At 36.6% G+C, this 24996-nt stretch overlaps 3 protein-coding genes across 4 annotated transcripts in view; 2 read left to right on the forward strand and 1 right to left on the reverse strand.

Annotated features, from left to right (window-relative positions):
- LOC146618734 (von Willebrand factor A domain-containing protein 5A-like) overlaps window positions 1–2843 on the forward strand; it is a 32453-nt gene extending 29610 nt beyond the window's left edge. For both annotated transcript variants that reach the window (XM_085371237.1, XM_085371239.1), the window contains exons 20-22: window positions 877–1022; window positions 2162–2285; window positions 2401–2843. In XM_085371237.1, the coding sequence (XP_085227363.1) occupies window positions 877–1022; window positions 2162–2285; window positions 2401–2480 (350 nt within the window). In that variant the 3' untranslated portion in view covers window positions 2481–2843. The remainder of the gene's footprint in view (window positions 1–876; window positions 1023–2161; window positions 2286–2400) is intronic.
- A 4678-nt stretch (window positions 2844–7521) lies between these two features.
- Window positions 7522–9795, reverse strand: LOC146618735 (secretory phospholipase A2 receptor-like). Its single transcript, XM_085370110.1, has 7 exons — window positions 9702–9795; window positions 9097–9306; window positions 8857–8977; window positions 8674–8768; window positions 7843–8202; window positions 7715–7762; window positions 7522–7556 (listed from the first exon to the last, which is right to left on the reverse strand). The coding sequence occupies exons 1-7, from the start codon at window positions 9793–9795 to the stop codon at window positions 7522–7524; spliced, it is 963 nt and encodes a 320-aa protein (XP_085226236.1).
- Window positions 9796–20320: 10525 nt separating this feature from the next.
- Window positions 20321–24732, forward strand: LOC146618736 (kinesin-like protein KIF2C). Its single transcript, XM_085370111.1, has 14 exons — window positions 20321–20339; window positions 21106–21124; window positions 22200–22351; window positions 22639–22761; window positions 22893–22990; window positions 23116–23211; window positions 23316–23370; window positions 23490–23551; window positions 23593–23656; window positions 23734–23825; window positions 23927–24069; window positions 24205–24418; window positions 24524–24634; window positions 24721–24732. Exons 1-14 carry the CDS (start codon window positions 20321–20323, stop codon window positions 24730–24732), a joined length of 1260 nt encoding a protein of 419 aa, XP_085226237.1.
- Window positions 24733–24996: the final 264 nt, after the last annotated feature.

A 24996-nucleotide genomic window follows, 5' to 3' on the forward strand; every position in this document is an offset into this window, starting at 1 on the left:
GTGTGTGAATTCAAGCTGGTGTGAGTCTTCAAAAGTCACACCCAAGTCATTGTACACACTTGTGTGGTTTAGGTTTATGGATCAATCCTTTTGAACACATTTTTCTTCGTATATGCATCAGTTAGAGGAGCAAACAAGCAATAAAAAGAGTACATACAGAAAAACCAATTTTAATAAATGTAAGAATCCATGTTTTGTACTTGTAATTTAGGCATTTCTGTGAATACACAAACGGTTAGACACAGAGGAAATTATGTGAGCTGTTACATGTAGGAGTTGGTATGGTGGTCCGGAACATCATGTATGTCAGGGTTTGTTTGTGCCTCTGGAAATTATTATTTTCTTAATGTGTGTGAACCCATCAGTTATAATTGCAAGGTTAAAATAAAATAAGAAAAAAAAGCATGTATATTCTTGGTAGACATGAAGGGAATTTAACATCGAATGGAAGTGACTGTACAATGTTTAGTTCAGTTGCTTAGATAATGAGATCCAGTTTTCTGCCATTGAATAATTAGTCTTGTATTCCAATAAATCAGATCAAAACAATTTAATTCATTGGCCATATATTTTCTCTGTTAAGCATGTGAACCGCATACTTTACATCATAATTTATCAAGCTTTCAACTCACTTACTTTCAGATGGTATTCATTAAAACCTCGGTAATTGATGGCGTGTTATTGCCAGCTTTTATTTTTATTTAATAAGTTCACACTGTTGAAAACATTTTATTTGTGATGTTGATCTCAAATACAAAAATGCTTATTTGTTGCATAGTTTACAAGAAGGTGGTTTATGCACTGGTTTATAAAGTTCTGTCTTCTCATCTAACACCATAATCGGGTCTAGTTTTTATTTCATTTTTGGTTTTCCAGCTGCTGCCCCCGAGCAGCCACCCAGAGACCCTTTGCTGCACTTAGTCTCCCTGCAGGGGGCGTCTGGCTGCTGGCTGCTTGATCCAGCTCTGGCTACTGCACTGGGAAAGACCAACGAGGAGGTGGAAAAGTCAAAGCCTGAAAAGGTGGACTGTTTTCATTTTCAATAATAACACACTAAATGTTAGTTATTGTAGGGTGGCACAGTTCCCCCCCCTTTTGGTGGTCCTCCTCGGGTCCTCGTACTCTGGGGCCTCTGGATATCTGGGGCCTGGATCTCCTCCATACCTGCTTCATGCCCTGGTGGACGTGGCTATGGCTCCCCACACTCCCTAGCAGATCGTTACATGGAGAAACCTTTGGAATACAAGCATGCTGATCGACACAGGTGTACACACGGGTGTTCACAGACGCGGATTACACCTTTCTTGGCTGCTGCCTCAAAGCACATTGTGCGCTGTCTATCTTGCGTGCTGCACAATATCGTTTATTATTTAGTGTCTACTGTTATCTACTGCTAGCTAGTTTATTGTGATGGTGCTGTATTTATTATGTTGCTTTTATTTTTATTTATTTATTTATTTTTTCTTACTTCCCCCTTTTCTCACCGTCTCTTCTCCCCTCTGGTTTTCTTTCTCTCCCTCTCTTTCTTTCATTCTTTCTCCCTGTCCTATCCCCCAGTCATGTCTGTCCCGTTTGTAGCAACCAAAAATAAAATAAATACATAATTATAATAAAGGTCAATCAAATGGACCAATATTGCAAGGCCATGATGATCCACTTGGTAAAATAAATCCGCTTGGCATCTTTCTTGGCCTTAAGACAACAATTCTGATGGCTAAAGATCCAAACGGGACACAAAAAAAAAAGAAAAAAAAAGGGTTAGTTATTCATGCTCATGTTCCATGATTTGAACAGAAACACATGATGTAATTAAAAACACAACAAAAAAACAAATGACAATGAAGTCAAACTAAATGTAGGCCTTGAAAATAAACATCTGTATATCAGAAGCTAAAACACTGGTGGTAATCACACATCTAGACAGAAATTCCTTTGTGATTACATCAGGAACAGCATCCAGTGTAATAATCTGCCAAATCAAATTTGCAGAGCTACACAACTTGGTGACCCCTTGTGACTAGTAAGCAGCCAGAAATAACTAATACTACTGGTTGTAGAAAGTAAAATCATGTAGGATGTTGGTTTTGTTGGGGGGGGGGGGGGTTCTTTTCTTTGTGTGTCCTCTCTGTTTTATTTTATTGTCTTTGATTTGTTGAATTAGGCCAACAGTGACGTGTGGGCCACCATTCTGGCTCTGATCTGGCTTCATGCTTTCAAGATGGATGCAAAGGACGAGTGGGAGCTTCTGGCTATGAAGGCTGCCTCATGGCTCCGTGCTCAGAATGGTAGTAACACGCTAATTAAAGAATAAAATGTTTTAAAAATTGTTTCATGCTACAATCTACTTTTTTGTCTTCCCTCCATACATTCATTGCTTTAATGTCTGTGTTGTGTTTTCAGCACCGTGTGTGAGAGAGTGTGTGGATGCTGGAAATGTCCTGTTGGGCTGCAGTGTGAAGAAAGAAGCTCTGGGCCTATGAGGGTTTCCTGAAAGTGGATTGGTGAACAGAAGCATTTCTACTTACACCGTACTGCATTAGACTTGGTGTTGCTTTGTGAAATCTAACATTTTATAATTGTTATAAAAACAGAACTGTTCTTTGACTATAAAATGTTATTTTACATTTGAGCCCAATTTGACTTTAATGTTCAGAATGATCTGAAAACCCATAATACACTGTAAAGATTAGACATCTACTGTGTGTGCGTGTGTCCATTCTTTTTCTCTCCCACTAGATCCCACCCCCTGCACGCACAAACACATCCTCCAATCACACACCCCCATATTTTGCTCCATTGCGGTTTATTTACACCTCAAACATTTAGTAAACAATTAAGCAAATACAAGTAATCTGCAATAAATTACAGGTAGTAATAAAATAAACTACTAACTCTTTTACGCTACGTCCGCACCTACACGGGTATTTTTGAAAACGCAGCTGTTTTGTCCACCCGTAAACGACGCTTTGAATCACCGAAAATGGAGATTTTTTTTAAACTCATTTTTGCGTTTACGTGTGGACGAGGAATACAGAGTTGGTCACACAACGTCAAACGTATGTGCCTTTTTCACGTCACGCTGTGCGCACGGTATTGTTTACATGACATGAATTACAGAATGGCAGATGGACACAAAATACTGTTAATCTGACTATGCAGGTTTTACACGCTTACACACGCAGTTACTGTCCCTCCATTTAGAAAGGCAGAGTCGTCACGGTGTGATTTTTACGTGTAGTTTTTTTTTTTTTTTTTTTTTCCATTTGTAATACTATTCAACATTGCTATCAATACATTTTTCAAAAAATGCCTCTCTGTGCAAAGTGGGTTTAAAAACATAAACAGCTGTGGGATAATGTTTGTCCGTGATTTGAACAGCCCAGCGCTGCTCCCGACACAGGGAAAACCAATCCTGCAGGGAGACCTACCTCTGCACTTGTGCAGGTGAAACCAAAGGGAAGATATGCTTCACCATATTTTCTAGTCTTTGGCTTAGAATGAAGTTGGTTTGGAAACATATTCCGCCCCGTGCTAGCAGTGTCCAAGTGGTTTTGTTTTTTCCCCTTTACATTCTGCCCCCCCCTGCAATGGCTCTGCGCCCCCCCTAGGGGGTGGGCCCCACACTTTGGGAAGGTCTGCACTAGATGGTGATAATGTGCATACTTGGTTACTTTTGACTTGTTTCAAAGCCAATTTCAGCCGTTCCACTTCCTTCACTTCAGGATGCTCATGAGATACTTTTAACAATGGGAAAAATTAAAGAAAGTCAGAGAAGATCTAGGAAGGAGAATTTTAGATTTGGATAAACTAAACAACTGCAAACTGTGATTATCAGTTTGAAAAAATGCATGTATGAAAAAGTTATTTGGATGTTCATCCTGATAGGACGTTCAGGAACACCCAAGCATCCCAACTCATCAGCAGTACACTAACAGTGTTTTGAACACATTTAAATTTAATAAGTGCTTTTTAATTATTCTGTGGAGTTGAGGATGGCAAACAAATTTCTTAGTTATTGGCGCGAGGTGACAGTGCTAAACATCACATCAACATGCTGTCCAAAATACAGACAAACGTCTGGAAATCAACTCACAAAAAAGTCCAGATGAGGATTCAGTTTCTCTTACTTGAACTGAAAAGTGATCCTTTATAAAACTGCTCAGGTACCTCACCCCTTTGCAGCTTGTCTAATGTGGCTTCAATACTTTTGAGACATACCTAGACTACTATCACAATAATTAAGTTTTTTCATGACTTAATTTGGTACAGAAGTTGTTCTCTATTTGCTTGCTTGTCCTACCAAACACATCATCCAAGAAATAAAGCAGAAGAATATTGACCTTTCAGATTTCTTATTTAAATATCTACCAACACAAAAAGTATTCACAAGTTTAATTCATTTTTCCTCATTAGCTATACTGCATAATTTCAATTATACAAAGTAAATCTTAAGAATTTACTGCATACATAATCATTCTGTGGTAATGACTGCTCATCACATCTGCCTTGGACTTTCTGTCAATCTGTAAAATCTGATAGAAATGAAAGCTGGGATATGCATGGGAGTCACTTTATGGAGCTGTTTACCTCATCCCTTATTTCACTACAGAAACAAACCTGCCTAAACACACTGTGGATATGCAATGTGAATAACATTTTTAAAATGTAACAAAATAAGAAAAGGTAATAAAGGCTTAAATGCGGGAATACAAACATATTGTGTGAGGTGGATCATTATTAATGTAAGTACTATCTATCCATCTGGTTCAACCTAACACAGCATATGAAAAATCTACCAGAAACACTTAATCCTGTTGATTAAATGTTATTGTTACGTCCAGTCACCTTTTGGCCTCTTCATGAAAGAGAACTGCTCTCTCTGTATTCCTTGTTTGCCACACCTGAACAGCTGCTCATTTGTGTACATGCATATCTAGCTCCAGCAGCAACACTGGGCTCTGTGTTTTGTGGTTGCAGGATTATTGCTGGTCAGTGTGCGCTTGACGTCATCTTGGAAAGTGATGGTTAACATGTGGAATCTGTCCTACTGTGGTCAGATTTGCTTGTATGTTAGTGGAAGATTAGCATAGTTCTTTGCCATTTTACTTATGTGAGTTTGCTCCTGTTTTGTGGACAGCCAGAGAGATTAGGCACTGTGTTTGTGTTTTTGCATGTTTTTGTTTCTTTGCTGGTAAAAACATTTCCACACACATGGAAGTAAATGAGGGCCATGGTTTATCTGACTCTTCTTATAATGGATGTACTTTTTGACATGTTGACATGAAGAAAGAAAAAACTTGCGAGATCCCAACGTAAGACATGGAAACATGTACATAGTGCTTCCTGTTGCTAGACTGACCCCCAACGTCACAGCCACAGGTGTCAAACCTGCTCTTTAGGCTTAACAGCTTTAAATCATTTAGTTAAAAAAGTATCAGCCCTCTGAGATGTCACTAGTTCCTGCCTAACTGGCTTCAGGGGTATTTCAGCAGACACATCTGGGTTACATAAACAAAGTTCGACAGCTTCAAATGAAATGGAGGTTTCATTACAGCCAGTGTCTTTTCTGATCATCAGATAATCTTAGGAAACATGTTGTTGCTGCCTGTCAGTCTGTGAATGGTTACAAAACAATTTTATATTTGAAGTCAGTTTTTCTACAGTGAGAAAAGATATTGACACATGGAAAGCAAGACAGCAGCCAATCTCTCTAGGAGTGGACATCCCAAAAATTCATAAAGGAGGCTTAGACTGACCAAACTGCATCTCACCAAACCAAAAGACTTCTGGATCAGACTGCATCATATTACTAAAATGCATCATTGCACTGCATCAAATGCAGTGAGGACTGGGAAAGCCTCCGTTTTCCCAGTCCTCACTGCTACGCGAAAATGCTTTTTTCAAAATTATCCACTTTAGAGAACGTTTTCAAAAAGCTCAGTTTTCCTTGACCACAAAAGGCGTATCAGTGTGGACGGAAGGCCAAAATGGAGAGAAAACGATGCGTTTTCAAACTAAAACGTATCAGTGTGGACATGGCCACAAACTATTTTCATAGCACTCTGTCTTATAGTTCTCAGAGGTAACACCATTTACCACTTGGATGTTAGTACTTTGTACGAGCTAGAGTTGTTAGCCCCAAGCTCCAACCTGCAGGCCCCAGGTGTCTGACCTCTAACCCTTGCTGCAGGCCCCATGTCCATTCAAGGCCCTTGTGCGGTAGCAGTAACAGGAGTAGTAGGAATGGTAGTTGTACTAGTATTGTGCAACACACATGCAAGCAGGCTTCAGAAACTGGCATTCTTCTGACCTGCAAATGGTGAAAACATCCCACATATGCATGTCATACTCGTAATTGAAATTTTGATAAGTAAAATGTCATCATAAAAAGAGTTTAAAGCTCATTTTGGCATAGACACAGACTTTATTAATCACCCAGCAGGGACATTCACAGTTACAGCAGTACATGGGTCAGGAAGAGAAAGTGAATCAGAAATATAATATAAAAATAAACAAATTACAAAAAACGGTGCACAAATTTAAAATTAGCCAAACAATCTATACGAGAGTAATTACTACTAATCTATAAATGACTGTTATATATATATAACAGTATAACAAATACACTCCATGTCAGTATAAAGCTGAGTGTCATTCCTGATCAGTTGATGCAAGACTTATAAATTAAAGCTGTCTGCAAATAATAAGCAACCAGTTTGTTCAAAAAGTAGCACAAACAAAGAAATGACTCAAAATTTATAACTGGAACTCGGCTGATATTCCAGCAGACAATAATTAAAAGTTTTTTCTGCCTCCATAGATTAAGAATTTTATGTTTAATTATTTAACAAGACCTGTGACTTCAAAGCATGTGCATTCAAATTTCGGAACAGGCCCAACATTGTTGTTGTTGTTTTTTTTAATTGGATTTTACTTTGCTGCTTTACTTTGAGCAGTCTGGTTTTCTTTTCTTTCTTTTTTTCTTTTTTTTTTACATTTTGTCTTGCGAGTGTGTATTTTTCTAAAGAAATCTGCATCAGTTTGATTTCATTAACACAAACTTTGTATGCAGTTTACAACAGAGGTAAAGAGATTTAAACACACCAGAATCAAACAGCTAGGAACAAAACTAAATGTACTAAAGAACAAACCCAAAAAATCTAACTTGATATTTAAATAGCACAGCAAGAAAGTCAAAACTATGATCTTGGGTAAACTATTCCAGGTTCATGGCATGTCTAAAATCTGTCACAAATAATTCTATTTTCAGTTCAGTTTAATTACATAGTGCCAAATCACAACAACACTTGTCTCAAGGTGTTTGTAATTTAAGCTAAAGAACTTACAATAATACAAACTATTAAAAATAATGACATCCAAAATAGTTTTCCTGTGAAACACAACAGTAGCTTGAAGAGAGTATTTATACACTGGATATGTTGGGTCATTCATCTGTTTCCTCAGGAATTTCATCTCAGTGTGACCAGGGAGATGCAGTATATCCTGTTCTCGATTCATTTATTAGCAACTATCCTTGTCGATGTCAATGCAAAGCACTGTAACCCAAAACACAAATGTGAATTTAAAATGATAAAAACCAAATAACAGAATGACTTGTGTTTTTAGTTTGCATACATTCTTTCTAAGGAACATGAAGTGAACATAAAGTTACAAGTTTCTGCTTTCAAACTAGAAATAGTTTCAGCAGATTTACCTGGATTCAGAGTAGGTGCTTTAGTAGAGCAAATGTTGTTTTTCAGACCTGGCAATTGAAGAAAGGTGAGATTTAAAAACATTCGGGTGCTTATACCTGACCTAATCTTAATCAAAACAGCAGCTTACGTTGACAGATGAATGGCAGTTTTCTATGGCAGTTTGCATCCAGCAACTTGATTTCTTTTGCCTCATTAACTGAGATGATCTTTCCACAGTGGTTGTTTAAGGAGTTTACAGGAAAACTGTTGTTCCACTGAGAATATAAAACCTTTGACCCTGAAATCCATTTCCATTCAGGATTTTTGCCAAAAATGGATCGTTCCAGGCCAACCCACACCCCTGTGTGTGACTCTGTTTTATTTTGCAGCAGATTTTTAACTTCAACACCGACTGTGTCATTGTAGATTTCAACCAAGGAGGAATTGTCTTGCCAACAGTGCTCCAATGCATCAATCCAAGTTTTGTTTACTGAGTGGAACTGCAGATCTGAACACAGAAAGGGTAGGTTAAGGTTTTTGCAACACAGATTTTAGGATGTGGTGACACAAAACAATCTTCTGCCTCACTGCTGCAAATGCAAAGCTCTGAGGACTCTTCTATTTTACAATGAAAAGATCACAATTTTAGTTTTCTACATTGGGCATTCAATTAAAAAAATCTGGTTCAATGCAGGTAAATATACATCATTTTACAATGACTATAATTTTATTTTAGCATGTACAAAGTCTCATCTCTACGTTATTCTTTTATTTCTTCTGACTAGTCTAGTGCTACATTTCTCCTGGAGGCACATCTTATGTTGAGTCATATTTCAATGATAAACAACAGTCAGCAGTGATTTTTTTAATTACAGAGTCATTTCTATTTTGTGTGTGTGGTAAAGCTCTAAGTTGAAAAAGTTCTAAAAAACTGCTTCAAACGCAGTAAGATGGTTTTGTTATGTTGAATAAAACTTACCCGTGCCATTACAGATACTGCCTGGGTGTTCTTGAGTGCAGTTAAATTCCATCCTTACCTTCCCATTAGGTTCCAAGGAGATACATATTTTCTCTCTGTAAGAAAAAATAATTACCTGTAATGTACACTATGTAGGATTCTTAAGATTACATTAACAGCAGAATGGATGCAAGACATATTTACCCTGGTGTAAAGTTAATACACCTGTCATTAGTAAGATTTTTGTCACAATGATTTCTACTGTCAGCTGGAATGTATATGCTTCTGTTGCACTTCTGAGCAGTGTCAGGTTTAATGCTGGATCCTTGGAAACCATATGTAAGAACACACAGCATGCAGACATCTTGTTTTATGTTGGGTTTTTTTTTTAAACTATGGACATTTAGTAGAGATAAGAACAAAAATGGGGTTTGGAGAGCTTACCTCCGTTTACCTTCAAAGACAAACAGCTAGTTTTGTTCATATTAAAGCTGTTCCCAGGCATACAGTGATCCAATGTCTGACCCACAACCATTAGTGTGTCAGGCTTTGTGCTGGTTTGAAAACATTGAAGTGTCCAGTTCCAACTGTCAACTATGCAGTTAGCAGGGCAATCTATGTTTGGATCTTCTGAGGAACAGCTGAACATCTGGACTGTTGATCACACCAAAACTGTATTTAGTTTCCTTGTATATATATATTATCATAGGTGTTTTGCTTTCCCTTTCCCTTTTATTTTATCAATAAATTAGAGAAAATGATATGCAGTAAAAAATAAATTGTTTTGCAAAAATAAGAAATGCAGGAACAAATGTATAAAATAAATAATAGACAAGCACGAACTTTACAAGAAACATGGATTTTAAAGCTTCAGAGGGATTGAACAAAACCAAATAACGTTTTCTTAAAATGAAAATAGTGCATTTACTAGAGCAGAGAATAGGTTCTTCCTCTGTGTGAATTGCTACAGTGATTGGGTTTGATAATTGTAATTTTGATAAAATAACGTTTTAAGGTTTCTAACTATGACCAATCAGTTAGTAACATACCCAACAGCAGTGATAGATAGGTCAGTCTTGCCATGACCTGTAAACATGACCAGAAAAATATTGGAAAGTTATGAAAAAAACATACACAGCACATTCACGTAGAAAAGTTAAAATACTTTCACCCTTTGCCCAAGTGTTAATGTAACTGTGAAAATTACATATCCAAGGTGCAAAACTAGAGTTAGGGTACAATCTAGGCATTCAAATAGATACACATTATATACTGTACACTTGTTTTCATGATACAGAAACACTTAATAATGATAACTTGGATTCTAGTACTTAGTGCAAATGTCGAAACAGTTTGTCCATTAATCATAAAATCATCATAGCCAGAAGTTTTGAGTACAGTAGTTTATTTGTATAAACATATATAAACTACTGTAATAATGATTCAATTCTCTTAAGACTGTAGCTGGTATAGAAAACGAATAGCTCCTTTAATCAAACACATTGCTTAGACCTACCAAACCAAATGTTCCTTTTCTTTTTAAACTAAATGAGTAAGTTTATTTTTAAAGATCAATCACATATAACCAAATTTCTATATTTGTGTTCTTCAGACAGATCTTGTACTTACCCCATTAAGATTTTTTAGTTGTTGTGATATAAATGCAGGCATAGAAATGTGATGTTGTTTTATAGAGATCCACAGGTGTTCAGATGTCACCTGTTTTGACTAAAGAAACACACCCACAAATGCTTATTTGGCTTCTTCTTTCTTTCTTTTTTGAAGAAGAATCCCCTAAGGCCCTGTGGATATGCAGTGTGGTTAACATTTCTAATATAATAATATAGTCTGATATAGTAAGGGGGAAAACAAACATTCTAATAAATGAATCTAAATAAACTCTGTCAGGTTATTCTGTGCAATTTTAACAACAGATTAGCTATTGTATGCCCGTCCTCTGATTTAAAAGAAGATACATAATTTGATTATAAAACTAAATCTAATCTGTATCACTGTGGGGGTGACGTTCCACCGAGACATCCCATTGGAGTCTAACCACCAAATACCTCCATCTAAATTCTGTACATCAATACATTATGCTTGTTTCTCTTCTTCATGAAATCAAGGGTGCGTCTGTTATTACTCTCTCAATAAATGCTGTATTGAGAGAGACAGTCATTCTTATTTGTTTACTGTATGCTTTACATGATGCTTGCAATGGGTTCCACTGAAATGTAGACATTTAGCTCTGATGGTTTCTGTAATATAACACCATATACCTGTCTGCCTATAGTGTACCAGCTTTGCAGTGAAGTCAATTTCTTAGCTACAGTTTACAAAATAGCAAAGGCTGGAACCATTTATGCAGCATGTTTTGTTGTTGTTGTTTTTTAATATTTCTTGATAGTGGGTCAGATTTCTTTATAATTGTCTCAGAGTATGCAACAAATCTAAACAAGCATATTTTACTATTGTTTTTTTCAGCTGCTGTTTCAAATCATCCTTAAAAACTGATAACAGGAAACTCATACTGGAATTAGTTCACAGTGTTGTACTTCCCTTTTTTACCCTATGTAAGTATGTATGTAAATCTAGATCCAGAGACCTTACAGTGAGAAAGTGTGTTCAGTCAAATGGGAAACAAATATGTGGTTATCAGTTTTCATGACAAGCAAACCAATATATTGAGTCACAGCCACAATATGAAAAAGCTTGTATTTTTAGTATTATGTTTACAGGAAGTGTTGTTGAATCACTAGTTAATCTGCCACCACCTGCATGTATACTTGTAGAATTAATTTAGTGCTTTAGATTTCACATTATGACTCATTTTTCATGTTTTCAAATGTGATTTAAAAGGTTCACTTGCCTGCTTATCTACCAGTACTGCAGACATAAAGCTGGGTAAGGTGGATAGCACACATTTACCTTATCTCTATGCCACATTATCCCATGCGAAGTATAATTTGCATTCAGAAAAGTAATCTCTATATTTAAGTTGTGTTTTTTAATTCATATAAGGAAGCATTCCTCCTTAAAAGTTAGTAGCTATATAATTTTCAGTTCATTTCCTTTTAATCTTTGCTGTATAAAGGTACTTTATATTGACCTGATCTGTCACGGTTACTGCAGTAGCAAGTCAACATTTTCTCTGTTTAAAATAAAGTCTCCCTTCCTCTGATGACTGTTTACTAATCTTATTCCATGAGATAATGAAAGGAAGGAGAACGAGGATGTGGTTTATATATAGTCTGACACTTGAATGAATCACTAACAGTTGATTTGCCACTGTGGTTACACATCTAGAGAGGAGCTACATAAACATACACATGGCGACTCTCTAGTTAACCCTGTAAAGGCAAGTGTATCATGAGTTTTTGGGATAACTAATATAAATAACTTTTTATTAAAACAATAAATATTTATGTGAAAATATATTAAAGACAAATCTAATTGAAGTAGAACTGCTGAAGGAAACATGAAGTAAATTCTATCTATTTGTGACTGTATGCGCAGTGATGTGAATTCTTTATGTTTGTAATTTTTACTATTTGAATTTTCTTTGCTCTTGCTAAATTTCTTTCTGCAGTTAAATTCTAAATTGTGGACATTCACTTTCTAACCTTTTCTAAAATACTAAAGGTAGAAGTCTGAGTATTGTTTACTATAAGTGCCACGATCAATAGGGGAGCTACTGTTAAAAAGAGGAATTGACAGGATTTGACCTCCATGGCTACTCGGGTTTCTTCTTATCAGGGTTAGCAAGGAAGACACCTGGACAATTTCAAGGTAGTTAGTACTGGGCACATGTGCATTTTCAAGCTACTGTTGTGTTTCACAGGAAAACTATTTTGGATGTCATTATTTTTAATAGTTTGTATTATTGTAGGTTCTTTACCTTAAATTACAAACACCTTGAGACAAGTGTTGTTGTGATTTGGCACTATGTAATTAAACTGAACTGAAAATAGAATTATTTGTGACAGATTTTAGACATGCCATAAACCTGGAATAGTTTACCTAAGATCATAGTTTTGACTTTCTTGCTGTGCTATTTAAATATCAAGTTTGATTTTTTTGGTTTGTTCTTTAGTACATTTAGTTTTGTTCCTAGCTGTTTGATTCTGGTGTGTTTAAATCTCTTTACCTCTGTTGTAAACTGCATACAAAGTTTGTGTTAATAAAATCAAACTGATGCACACTCGCAAGACAAAATGTAAAAAAAACCAAACAAAAAAAAGAAAAAAAGAAAACCAGACTGCTCAAAGTAAAGCAGCAAAGTAAAATCCAATAAACAACAACGATGTTGAGCCTGTTCTGAAATTTGAATGCACATGCTTTGAAGTCACAGGTCTTGTTAAATAATTAAACATAAAATTCTTAATCTATGGAGGCAGAAAAAACTTTTAATTATTGTCTGCTGGAATATCAGCCGAGTTCCAGTTATAAATTTTGAGTCATTTCTTTGTTTGTGCTACTTTTTGAACAAACTGGTTGCTTATTATTTGCAGACAGCTTTAATTTATAAGTCTTGCATCAACTGATCAGGAATGACACTCAGCTTTATACTGACATGGAGTGTATTTGTTATATATAACAGTCATTTATAGATTAGTAGTAATTACTCTCGTATAGATTGTTTGGCTAATTTTAAATTTGTGCACCGTTTTTTGTAATTTGTTTATTTTTATATTATATTTCTGATTCACTTTCTCTTCCTGACCCATGTACTGCTGTAACTGTGAATGTCCCTGCTGGGTGATTAATAAAGTCTGTGTCTATGCCAAATTGAGCTTTAAACTCTTTTTATGATGACATTTTACTTATCAAAATTTCAATTACGAGTATGACATGCATATGTGGGATGTTTTCACCATTTGCAGGTCAGAAGAATGCCAGTTTCTGAAGCCTGCTTGCATGTGTGTTGCACAATACTAGTACAACTACCATTCCTACTACTCCTGTTACTGCTACCGCACAAGGGCCTTGAATGGACATGGGGCCTGCAGCAAGGGTTAGAGGTCAGACACCTGGGGCCTGCAGGTTGGAGCTTGGGGCTAACAACTCTAGCTCGTACAAAGTACTAACATCCAAGTGGTAAATGGTGTTACCTCTGAGAACTATAAGACAGAGTGCTATGAAAATAGTTTGTGGCCATGTCCACACTGATACGTTTTAGTTTGAAAACGCATCGTTTTCTCTCCATTTTGGCCTTCCGTCCACACTGATACGCCTTTTGTGGTCAAGGAAAACTGAGCTTTTTGAAAACGTTCTCTAAAGTGGATAATTTTGAAAAAAGCATTTTCGCGTAGCAGTGAGGACTGGGAAAACGGAGGCTTTCCCAGTCCTCACTGCATTTGATGCAGTGCAATGATGCATTTTAGTAATATGATGCAGTCTGATCCAGAAGTCTTTTGGTTTGGTGAGATGCAGTTTGGTCAGTCTAAGCCTCCTTTATGAATTTTTGGGATGTCCACTCCTAGAGAGATTGGCTGCTGTCTTGCTTTCCATGTGTCAATATCTTTTCTCACTGTAGAAAAACTGACTTCAAATATAAAATTGTTTTGTAACCATTCACAGACTGACAGGCAGCAACAACATGTTTCCTAAGATTATCTGATGATCAGAAAAGACACTGGCTGTAATCAAGTGCATTAGCAGAACCTGGCTGCTTCTTACTCTGTTATTTCCTATGGAAGCAGTAACAGTGCACCTAGTGTACCTAGTTTTCTTCTGCATTTTGGTTTAGTTTTCATAGAATAAATAATAACACAGAGTAATATCTGATGTGTTGTTTATCATCTTAGGCTGTATTTACTTAATTTAAAACTGATCAAATGATTTTTTTTATGTCCTGATATGTTGAACTTACATGCTGTTCTTAAAAAAGTGAAAAGCACACATTTGCATTCTATTCGACTGAAAAAACAACTTTCATGTTATCTCACAATACAGTCTCTGTATTCATATTTGCATTAGCTACACAGAAACAGGAATTTGTTTTTTCAGGAAAGAGGGGAAGGCAGATAATTTCATTTTAATATGAAATTTCCTGTTGTCAACATGAAAAAAGTAAAAATACATCATAAATAAGTACGTCAAAAGATGTCTGGAAAAACATAGCTTAAAAATAAATGTTAAAAAAAATAAAGTTTTAAGGCCAGTTTAATCTTCAGTTGAACTTTGTTTGTGTAACCCAGATGTGTCTGCTGAAATACCCCTGAAGCCAGTTAGGCAGGAACAAGTGAACTTTTCCACATTTTGTCACATTACAGCCACAAACATGAATCAATTTTATTGGAATTCCACGTGAAAGATCAATACAAAGTGGTGTACACGTGAGAAGTGGAATGGAAATCATACATGATTCCAAACATTTTTTACAAAAAAATAACTGAAAAGTGGGGTGTGCGTAATTATTCAGCCCCCTCAGTCAGTACTTTGTAGAACCACATTTTGCTGCAATTACAGCTGCCAGTCTTTTAGGGTCTGTCTCTACCAGCTTTGCACATCTACAGACTGAAATTCTTGCCCATTCTTCTTTGCAAAACAGCTCCAGCTCAGTCAAATTAGATGGACAGCATTTATGAACAGCAGTTTTCAGATCTTGCCATAGATTCTCGATTGGATTTACACTTCTCACGTGTACACCACTTTGTATTGGTCTTTCACGTGGAATTCCAATAAAATTGATTCATGTTTGTGGCTGTAATGTGACAAAATGTGGAAAAGTTCAAGGTGGCCGGATAGTTTTGCAAGCCACTATATGTACTGGATGAGCATTAGCCTTTAGGCAAACACAACTTGCTGCACCAAATATGCAAATGACACGATGTTACACATCATTTAGGACATCTACATTTCTGTGTACTAAAAACAATGAACTTGAAGAGCACACAATTGTCTTTTAGCTGCATTAAATATTGTCCTGTAGCTGGCATTAAATAAGGACTCTGAGTATTTATGGCATGAAAGAGTGCATTAACAATTGCAAGCTGATATTATTTGTTGAATAATTAGTCAGTGTACAAAATAACTTGATACATAAGTACCTGATCGTCACATTAAAACTATCAATTTGAATGAAGTTTGACGGCAAATGCTCCCTGCATTCTTCTCATAACCAGGACAGATGAGATTAAAAAACTCAGCTGTTTTGTTTTTACTTACTTTTTAATGTTTTTTGTGTAATTATGTGTGTGCAATTTCTTACATTATACATTAAATAACTCTTAATTCACAAATTTGACTAGTAAATGAATCTCAAAGCTAAAATGAAGCTCAAATATCTTGTAAATCCAAGTGTATAAGCTATTTGAATTTGAAATTTGGAAATTACAAAAAGTCCAAAGACCTTCAAGTAGGAGGGTGTGTTTAGTCAAATAGGAAACAAATAGAAGCTTATCAGTTTGTTTGAACAGCATACTGTCAGTGTTTGTATAGTTGGCAGACATAAATGCTTACATGGAGGTTTAAAAGTGAGCGCTTTTATTAGGCTGATGGAACTGGTACAAAACAAAGGCAAAAGTCCAAAACATAAACCCGAACTAAAAAAAAAATCTAAACTGGAAATAACAGAAAACCGAAACATGAAGAGGGCCGACATGAGACAGGAACTAGACAGATCGCTAATGGGAACATAACAGATTCTCTGACAGGGCACATAGGCAGACAGGAATAGTATGAACACAAGAGGGTGAGTATGGAAGTGGAAACAGATGTGAACACAGCAGAGACAAATCAGGGGTAACATGACAGGGGAAGTACATCTTTGGGCAACACACACTAAACAAGAAACTATCACAATAAAACAGCAAACACAACTAATACGAGGACCAGGAAGTTGCAAACATGGAATCACAAATAGATGAAAACTAGACAGAACAAAAACAAAAGGGAAACCTGATAACTAGGGAAGGAATACATAGAAGACTCAGAATATAGACCTAAACCCCAAAACTGAACTAGATGATAAACAAAACCTTAGAATATCAATATACAAAAAACCCAGGAAATACTGAGAGTGAACAAAACTCAACACAGGGATTCTGACACATACAAATATATTAACTCAAACAACAATGAGAGATCAAAAAAACATTTTGTATTTTAATTAAAATGGCATAAAGGTCAAGATTTAGAAAATCAGCATAAGCACAACAGGAAGACAGCCAGGTCAGTTTCATGTAGACATCCAAAGTCTCAGGAAACAAGATTTAAAAAACATAAAGACTAAAACTTAGAATATTTCCTTATTTATTTATCTATTTATTTTTAAAAAAATAGTATTTTAGTTAGCTTTCAGTGTTCATTAGATCCTGTAGCCTTTCTCCTTGCTGTCGTCGCCTTTCTCCTCGCTGCTGCCGTTGCCTTCCCCCTTGCTGCCCTGGCCTTCCCCCTTGCTGCCCTGGCCTTTCTCCTCGCTGCTGCCGTTGCCTTCCCCCTTGCTGCCATTGCCTTCCCCCTTGCTACTGTTGCCTTCCCCCTTGCTGCCGTTGCCTTCCTCCTCGCCGCTGTCGCCTTTCTCTTTGCTGCCATTGCTGTCGTCATCGCCTTTCTCCTGCCTGCTGCAGCTGCTGGCTTCCCTTTCTTTCACAAAAATCAATAACCACTCACTCAAAACAATTCAGTTGATTGTATATGAGCATCCTCAAAATTTCAAATCTGGAAAAGGGGAGAATTTAACATTTGGTATCAATATCATGCCAGACTGACCCAAACAAATCAGCAGCTTACCTTTGCAGATGTAAGGTATTTTTTCATGACAGCTGGCATCCAGCCACTTAATTTCTTTTGTCTCATTAACGAAGACGATCTTTCCACAGTGGTTGTTGAAGCCGTTGACTGAATCAGTGCTGTTCAACTGAGCATTTAGTAGTTTTGACCCTGAAATCCACTTCCATTCATCCTTGTTGCCAAAGATTGGTCGTTCCAAGCCAATCCACACACCATCCTGCAAGATTTTATTTTGCAAGAGATTTTTCACTTCAACCCTCACAGTCTTGTTGCATATTTCAACCAGCGAGGAATTATTTCTCTGACAGTGCGCCAAGGCCCCAATCCAACTTTTAGCTTCCTCGTGGAACTCCAGATGTATACCTTGACACAAAAAGAACAATTACAACATACAAGTTACATTTTTACTTTAATACTGGAAAATATTGTACACTTGATGCAAATTAATCCTTGTGTCTGTGATTAAAATTATAGCTCTGGTGTCCAAATCCCTCCCGGAACAATCAGCTTTTTGGTCAGGGGTGAGTTAAGTTCTGCTTTTGTAACAACAGCAGGACATTGTGCTTTCACTGTGTTGAATTAAACGTACCCAAGGCATCAGCGAAGAGCAGCTGGATTATTACTGTAACAGAGCAAGATCACAACAAGAGTTGGATGATTTTGTCCACAAATAATTATTTATTTAGAAAATATATCAAAATGAGTAAAGGAAAAAGCGAGTAATTGCAAAAATGTAGAGATAAATACGCTAGCACTTTTTAAAAAATGATAATTCATTTAAATTTCAAGGAATACATAATAATGTAGGGGCTTCTTAATCAAAATTTATATAAAGTCTCTTATTAGTACTTTGTGTTTTGTTTTTTGTTTCTTTGTCTGCCACCTTGTCACAACAGGCAGCTCTCGCAGATAATTTCATTTTAATATGAAATTTCCTGTTGTCAACATGAAAAAAATAAAAATACATCATAAATAAGTACGTCAAAAAGATGTCTGGAAAAACATAGCTTAAAAATAAATGTTAAAAAAAATAAAGTTTTAAGGCCAGTTTAATCGTTGAACTGAACTTTCTCACATTTTGTCACATTACAGCCACAAACATGAATCAATTTTATTGGAATTCCATGTGAAAGATCTTGTCACAACAGGAAGCTCTGGATATTTTGGTATCTTCCTTCCTGACACAACCCACAAAGAGAATATTTGTTTTGGAACTGGACAAGTAACCTCTTATTAAGCTAAGCAGATTTGAAAACCAATATACAATGGAGCCACAAAATTCATAAGTCAGTGGCTGGTTAATAGTGATGTGCGGTTCAATACTGAAATATCAATTCCTCTGATACCAGTCATTTATGTTCTAGAATTGATTCTCACATTAAAATATCGATATTTTAGTAATTTAGAGTAAACTTGTAGTTTATCATTAACAGGATCACAGTGGGAAGATCCTATTTCATTCGGATTGTCTACATTGGAAGCAACTACTTCCTCTTCCGCTTTTCATAGTCATGTGCGAAATACGGCTGTATAAATGTGTCGCAGTCCCTTGGCGTGCGCAGTCACAACAATGGCTGAGCGTAACTGGAGTTATGTTCGGACGTATTTTACATCCACAAACATGGTTTGTGATACATGTGGCAAGAAAGTGAGGTGTTGTGGCAACACCACAAATTTGTCAAACACCTCAGAGTAAATCATATCACAGAATATGATGAGCGTATGTTGAGGCGAACTGAGGAGGAGGAGGAGTGGACAGGGACAGGTGCTGCTAGGGCGAGACAGACGTCTCTCATGGAGTCCTTTAGTGCTGCAGGCAGGCAAGGTGTTCAAATAGCGCACAACTTCAGGTTTTTTTTATTTCTATATGATGAATTCTGTATTATTAAGTGATAAGAACAAGTAATCTGATGTCCTGTAATCATTATGATGCTATAATTTGAGATACAATAAATAAAATACGTTTTTGCACAAAGTATCGTGCAAAAAGGATCAGTATCGTTGATACCACCCTGAATTTTACTTGGTATCGGATCGGAAAGGAAATCAGTGGTATCGCACATCACTACTGGTTAAAGTTACTGGTTACTGGTTAAAGATATTTGTTGTCTTTTTATGTTCGTAATGTACAGTAAGTATGTCAAACAAGTCAATCAGTTCCATATTTTTGTGTCAGGCAGGTGATTAAAAGCTGTCTGACATTTTTTTTTAGACATTTAAATAAAGGTGTAGACTCTGTCTTAAATTTCTATTCTTTTTAATGGCCACCAGGGGGCAATACCTAGGGCTTGTAAAAAGAATTTTGTTACTATAGAAAGAAAAACAGTTTCCAAATGTGACCTCTCTAAACACTTTCCTGCTGTATTTAGTCATTATTTTCAGGGTGAGATTGGGAGAAAAATGATTAAGTAATGGTCAGAAATGGAGGATTGTTTCAAGTAACACACTTTTCTACCACTGTGGATGTCTAATTTGGTTGTTCTGTTTTCGGAAAAATAAGTGGTGAATTTACTGTTGGTGTCACTTGTGTTTTGCCAGACAGCCTCGTACAGCTTTTTTTTTTTTTTTCTTCTTCTTACCTTTTTCTCCTCCATTTTACCAGTAGTGGCTGTCTTAATCCAGATCAATAATGCTGGTAATAATCACACTGTAAAAAGAATAACCCTATTCAAATAAAAAAAAAAAATGATGTCCAGTTGTCACATCCAAAATATTTGGCTTTATAGAATCCAAATTGAGTCACTTGATATGACCTGATACTTTTATGTTGATATAAACAATATTACTAGACTTGACTGAAACTTTAAATTTTGCATTGATCCAAATTGATTTTTTTTACATAGAACCATATTTTAATTATTGAACCAAGCTAATATATTGAAATTTAACCAACCTAATGTATTCACATCGAACCAAATTAACATGAACTAATATGTTTGTGTTGAAGCCAGGTAATTGATTTACATATATTCAAACTATATTTTTTACATTTCATTTTATTTCAGTTCAAAAATGCTCTGCATTTCCTATAAAAAACAAGACAGTTGGCCAACCAATTATTTCAAAATTATTTATTGTTCCAAACCATTTTAACTATAATCACAGAATATGATGAGCGTATGTTGAGGCGTATATTACTAATATTATTATATTAGTAATATACAGATTTAGTGCTACGGCAGAAATGATTAGAGAAATGTTTGTTTTATAAAACCTGCAATCTTTTGAAAACCAGTATAAAACCTGCAATCTTTTGAAAACCAGTATAAAACCTGCAACCTGTCTAAAACTGGCATAAAACCATTATAAAAACTTTTTAAACCAATTTGCAAGTACTCAAAAATGTTTATATGTGCACTGTGCCTGTACAATGTAAAAAAAAAAAAAAAATCTACACATGTATCAATGAAATCAACTTAAATCTCCCTTTCAAATGGGTGTTCTTATAAATTTTGAATGTAGAATACCACTGCAGGCCAACCAAGCAAAATAACCAAGCACACATGCACATGCATGTGCACATACACATGCACACATGCATGCAAACACACTACTGTGCAGTGTTAAGTTCACAATTAAGTTTGCGAATCTTAGAGGTCATCTTGTTAAAGTCAAGCTCCATCATAATCTTTTGAAGAGCCTCAAAGGTGAACCTGAATCCTCGTGGATATTCCATATTAAGAGCATAACAGAGTCCAAAGACCATTGCCACTCCAGCTGCCACAGAAGGCAACTCATTCAGGACTTCCACACCATCAATGATTATCCCGATGTCTCGAGGCTGATGTAGGAGGCTTGAGTTGTCCCTGAAGACGAAGAGTGCCATGGTGGTACTCTGCAGCTCTTCCTCAGCTTCATCTTTCTGGGATATCTTGAGGTAAAATATGGAACAAAATGTACAAGTGAAGAACTGAAGTCTGGCACACCTGATAAATCTTTGACCATAATAAACTACTATTTTGATAGTTGTTTGGTCACAGACTATTAGAACAATTATTTGACTAATCAGATTTGTGAATTGCATAATCAACAAACACAAGCTTGTGTCTAGAAACCGCGAGCTCACCAGAAAAATTCAAACGAAGCGGAGCACGGAGTTATACTATGAATGTTATGAACTATGAACTTATGCTAGCTAGCTGTATCCACCACCGATGCATCGTGGTAACGCTAGCTAGTTAGTATACTGGTAAAAAACGGCTTTTTGCCTAACTTGCATTCCCGACTGTGATGGTCGGTTTCTGGTAACCAGTTCTAACGTTGCGCAGGATAGCTAGCTAGCTTATAGCTAGCAGCTACAATCATGCAAAAATTAGGGGTGGCTGTCGACCCAGCTTAAATGGGGTTATTTTCTGCAATTTTGGCAATACAAATTATAAAAGCTTTTGTAACACACTTGGCTTTACTTACGTTTATTTTCAGATGAAATTAATCAAAGATGTGACACGATGTTTCCAGCAGCCATGCAGAATAAAAATGGGTCCCGGTCTATTTCTGGTGGGCGTGTTCAAGTGCAAATCACTTTGACTCAAATTAAAGATATTATCTGTTCAACATGAAAAGAAATATATGTTTTGAGAGAAATCAAAAACTTTGCGTTGTGTCCTTTGTACAGATATTTAGTTTCATCCAAATCAAAAGTGGTATTTTAAAATGCAAAAAGAAAGGGTTTCACAATCAAATCAATGATTTTATTCTGTTTTGAATGGCACTTATTAGATTGAATGAATGACTGCATGTTAGACTTTTTTCAGTGCAGTCTGAATTGCATAAACTCATATTTCAGCAGTTTGACTTGGTTTTGTGTCACTTTCAGTTGCTACTCGGTCCCAGGCTCGGCAGACGTGTATGTTTCAGGCCCCAGGTTCTGTTCAAGGACCAGTCTCAGCTACAGAATCCTTTTCAGCTAACCCAGAAACCATACATCCCGAGCCCCCACCATCATCAGTCCTCAAAAACTCTGGTTGGTTGTGATTTACTTATTCATTTAAAACAGAAAACAAAAAGATTTTTTTAAAAATGCATAATGCATTTTAAAAAATCATAACAGTGCCACATCTGTTTCATTTAACAACATGTTGTTGTTGGTGACCATGCCATATTCATTTGGTTATCTGCAGGGTACAAAGTCATATCATGTACCTGTTAAAATGTATTTGAATAAGTTTCTGAGTACTTTAAATGTATGAAGAAATATTTTGGTCTTTTCCTTCTGTTAAATCTGAATTATATTTGTTTTTTGTCATCTAGTAATTCTGAATCAGCAGCGTAAAAAGAATGATACACAACCAGCGACTTTGCAGCCTTTTGTTCCTGAGGCCATAAAGCAAAATGATGAACCTGAGAAAATGCCTACTCCATCCACAGTTAGAGGTATGTAACCCATTTTATTGGTATTAGGTGTTAACATCTCATTTATTTATTTCTGTGTGTGTGTGTGTGTGTGTGTGTGTGTGTGCGTATATTAAGTGTGTATATTGTTTGTTTGTTTTTTCACATTTTAGGCAGGAGGAAATCTGTGGCTCCCATGGAGTTGAACAAAGGCAATAAAAGGCTCTCTTGTGTTATAAAGCCCCCAGATATGCAAACCAAGAGGGGAAAGGTGAAAGATTTCTTCAACCATTATTCTTTTTTTATTTTTTTTATTTTATAATGTAAATTGTTTTAAACATGAGCAAAACTACTCCTCATTTTGTTACAGTACCTTTTGTTTGCTTGTCTTTATAGTTTCTGGAAGGTTCCCGGGCCAACCAGAAGTTCTTTGAGATGATTCAGGATTTCAGAGCGACTTTGGAAATCACACCCTTATCAACTACTGAAACGGTAGGTTTGAACATGGACTTACAATGTTCCATCCAGAAAGTTTTATTGTAGCTTTGCAAACTGTAGCACAGTCATTTCTCTGCACATCTCTTGCCTTTTTTAAGATTGAGCCCCAAAGGATTTGTGTGTGCGTTCGCAAGCGGCCCTTTAACAAGCAGGGTAGGTCAGGAATAATTTGTAGATTCTCTATTCTATCATCTGAATATAAAGGAGTAATTAAGGGAGAGAAAACAGTTGCCATGTTTATACACTAACTCCGATACTCTTGTGTATTGTAGAGATTAATAAAAAGGAGATTGATCTTTTTTTTTGGGGGGGGGGGGGGTTGAAGCACAATTTTGCAAATGTGGAATTTATTCAAAGTCTTTATTTGTTTTTAAGACAATGGGAGGTGATTTCACAGGGAAGCAGCAGAACAGTGCTAAAGGCATCTACGCATTAGCAGGTAGGACCTTAAATGAAACAACTGGATTTTGTACAAAAAAACAGACTTTGTCATAATTTGAGTCTATTCACTTCTAGCCCAGGATGTTTTTGCCTACCTCCACCACAGGAGGTATGCTAATTTGGATCTCTCTGCCTACGTCAGCTTCTTTGAGATTTACAACGGCAAGGTAGGAAGACGTGAAGGGAACACCCTTCACTCAGAAGATATCTATTGAATCCACGTGTTCAATTAATCCATATAGCAAACTAGACATTTATTTTTATTTAGGTGTATGACCTGTTGCATAAGAAGGCCAAGCTGCGTGCTTTGGAAGATGAACGACAACAGGTTCAGGTGGTCGGCCTCAAAGAGGTCTATGTGACCTCAGCAGAGGAGGTCATCAAGATGATACAGATTGGCAGTTCATGCAGGTAGTTTAGTATCAAGAATGTGTTTGATGTTTCCTTGTTCATTTTTCTTTGTGCCTGAAAGAGCACAAAAACATATTAATTGCCCATTAGTGTAGGTAGGCAAACTCCAAGTTAGAATCTCACTGTCTTTTCCAGAACGTCGGGCCAAACCTCAGCCAATGCCAACTCATCCCGCTCTCATGCATTCCTTCAAATTGTTCTTCGGCGCAATGACCGTGCTACCACGCTGCACGGCAAGTTTTCACTGGTCGATTTGGCTGGCAATGAGCGTGGTACAGATGTCAGCAGCAATGACCGGAGTACTTTAGTTGAAACTGCCGAGATCAACCGCAGCCTTCTGGCTCTCAAGGTAATCGATTGCTGATTAAAAGGCAGAAGTACTCTGTTTTCTCTCCATTAAATATGTCTGCACAGCAACTCAAAACACTGGTGTTTCCTCTCTTGTATCCTGTAGGAGTGTATCCGTTCACTGGGAAAGAACAGTGATCACATTCCTTTCCGAATGAGCACTTTGACCAAAGTCCTCAGGGATTCTTTCATTGGAGAGAAGTCCAGGACCTGCATGGTATGTTACCACACCAAATTTGACTTCCTCTCAGCATTGGATATTTTGAAATCCACATCAAATAAATTTTTTTCTTTGTTTCACAGATTGTAAAGTAATAGCTCCCTCGCGAAAATAGTTATTTCGTCCCTTCAGACCATCAAATACTAGACCTACAAATAATACTTGAACAGATGAGAGGGGCAAGAATGGGGAAGACGCGTGCAAACAAAGAAACCACCGCCGCAGAAACTGCAGATGCAGAAAATTCGAGGAGCAGCTCTCTTACGAAGGGACAAGAAGGCGAAGCTAATGCTAACCCAGCTCTCTCAAGTGCCGACGTAAGTTTGACAAAAATCTTGGAGGAGATTCGGGACTTCCGA

The sequence above is a fragment of the Diplotaxodon limnothrissa genome, linkage group LG14, assembly GCF_057381915.1.
Source record: "Diplotaxodon limnothrissa isolate DT_005_m linkage group LG14, D_limnothrissa_male_GT1.1, whole genome shotgun sequence".
Lineage (NCBI taxonomy): Eukaryota > Metazoa > Chordata > Actinopteri > Cichliformes > Cichlidae > Diplotaxodon > Diplotaxodon limnothrissa.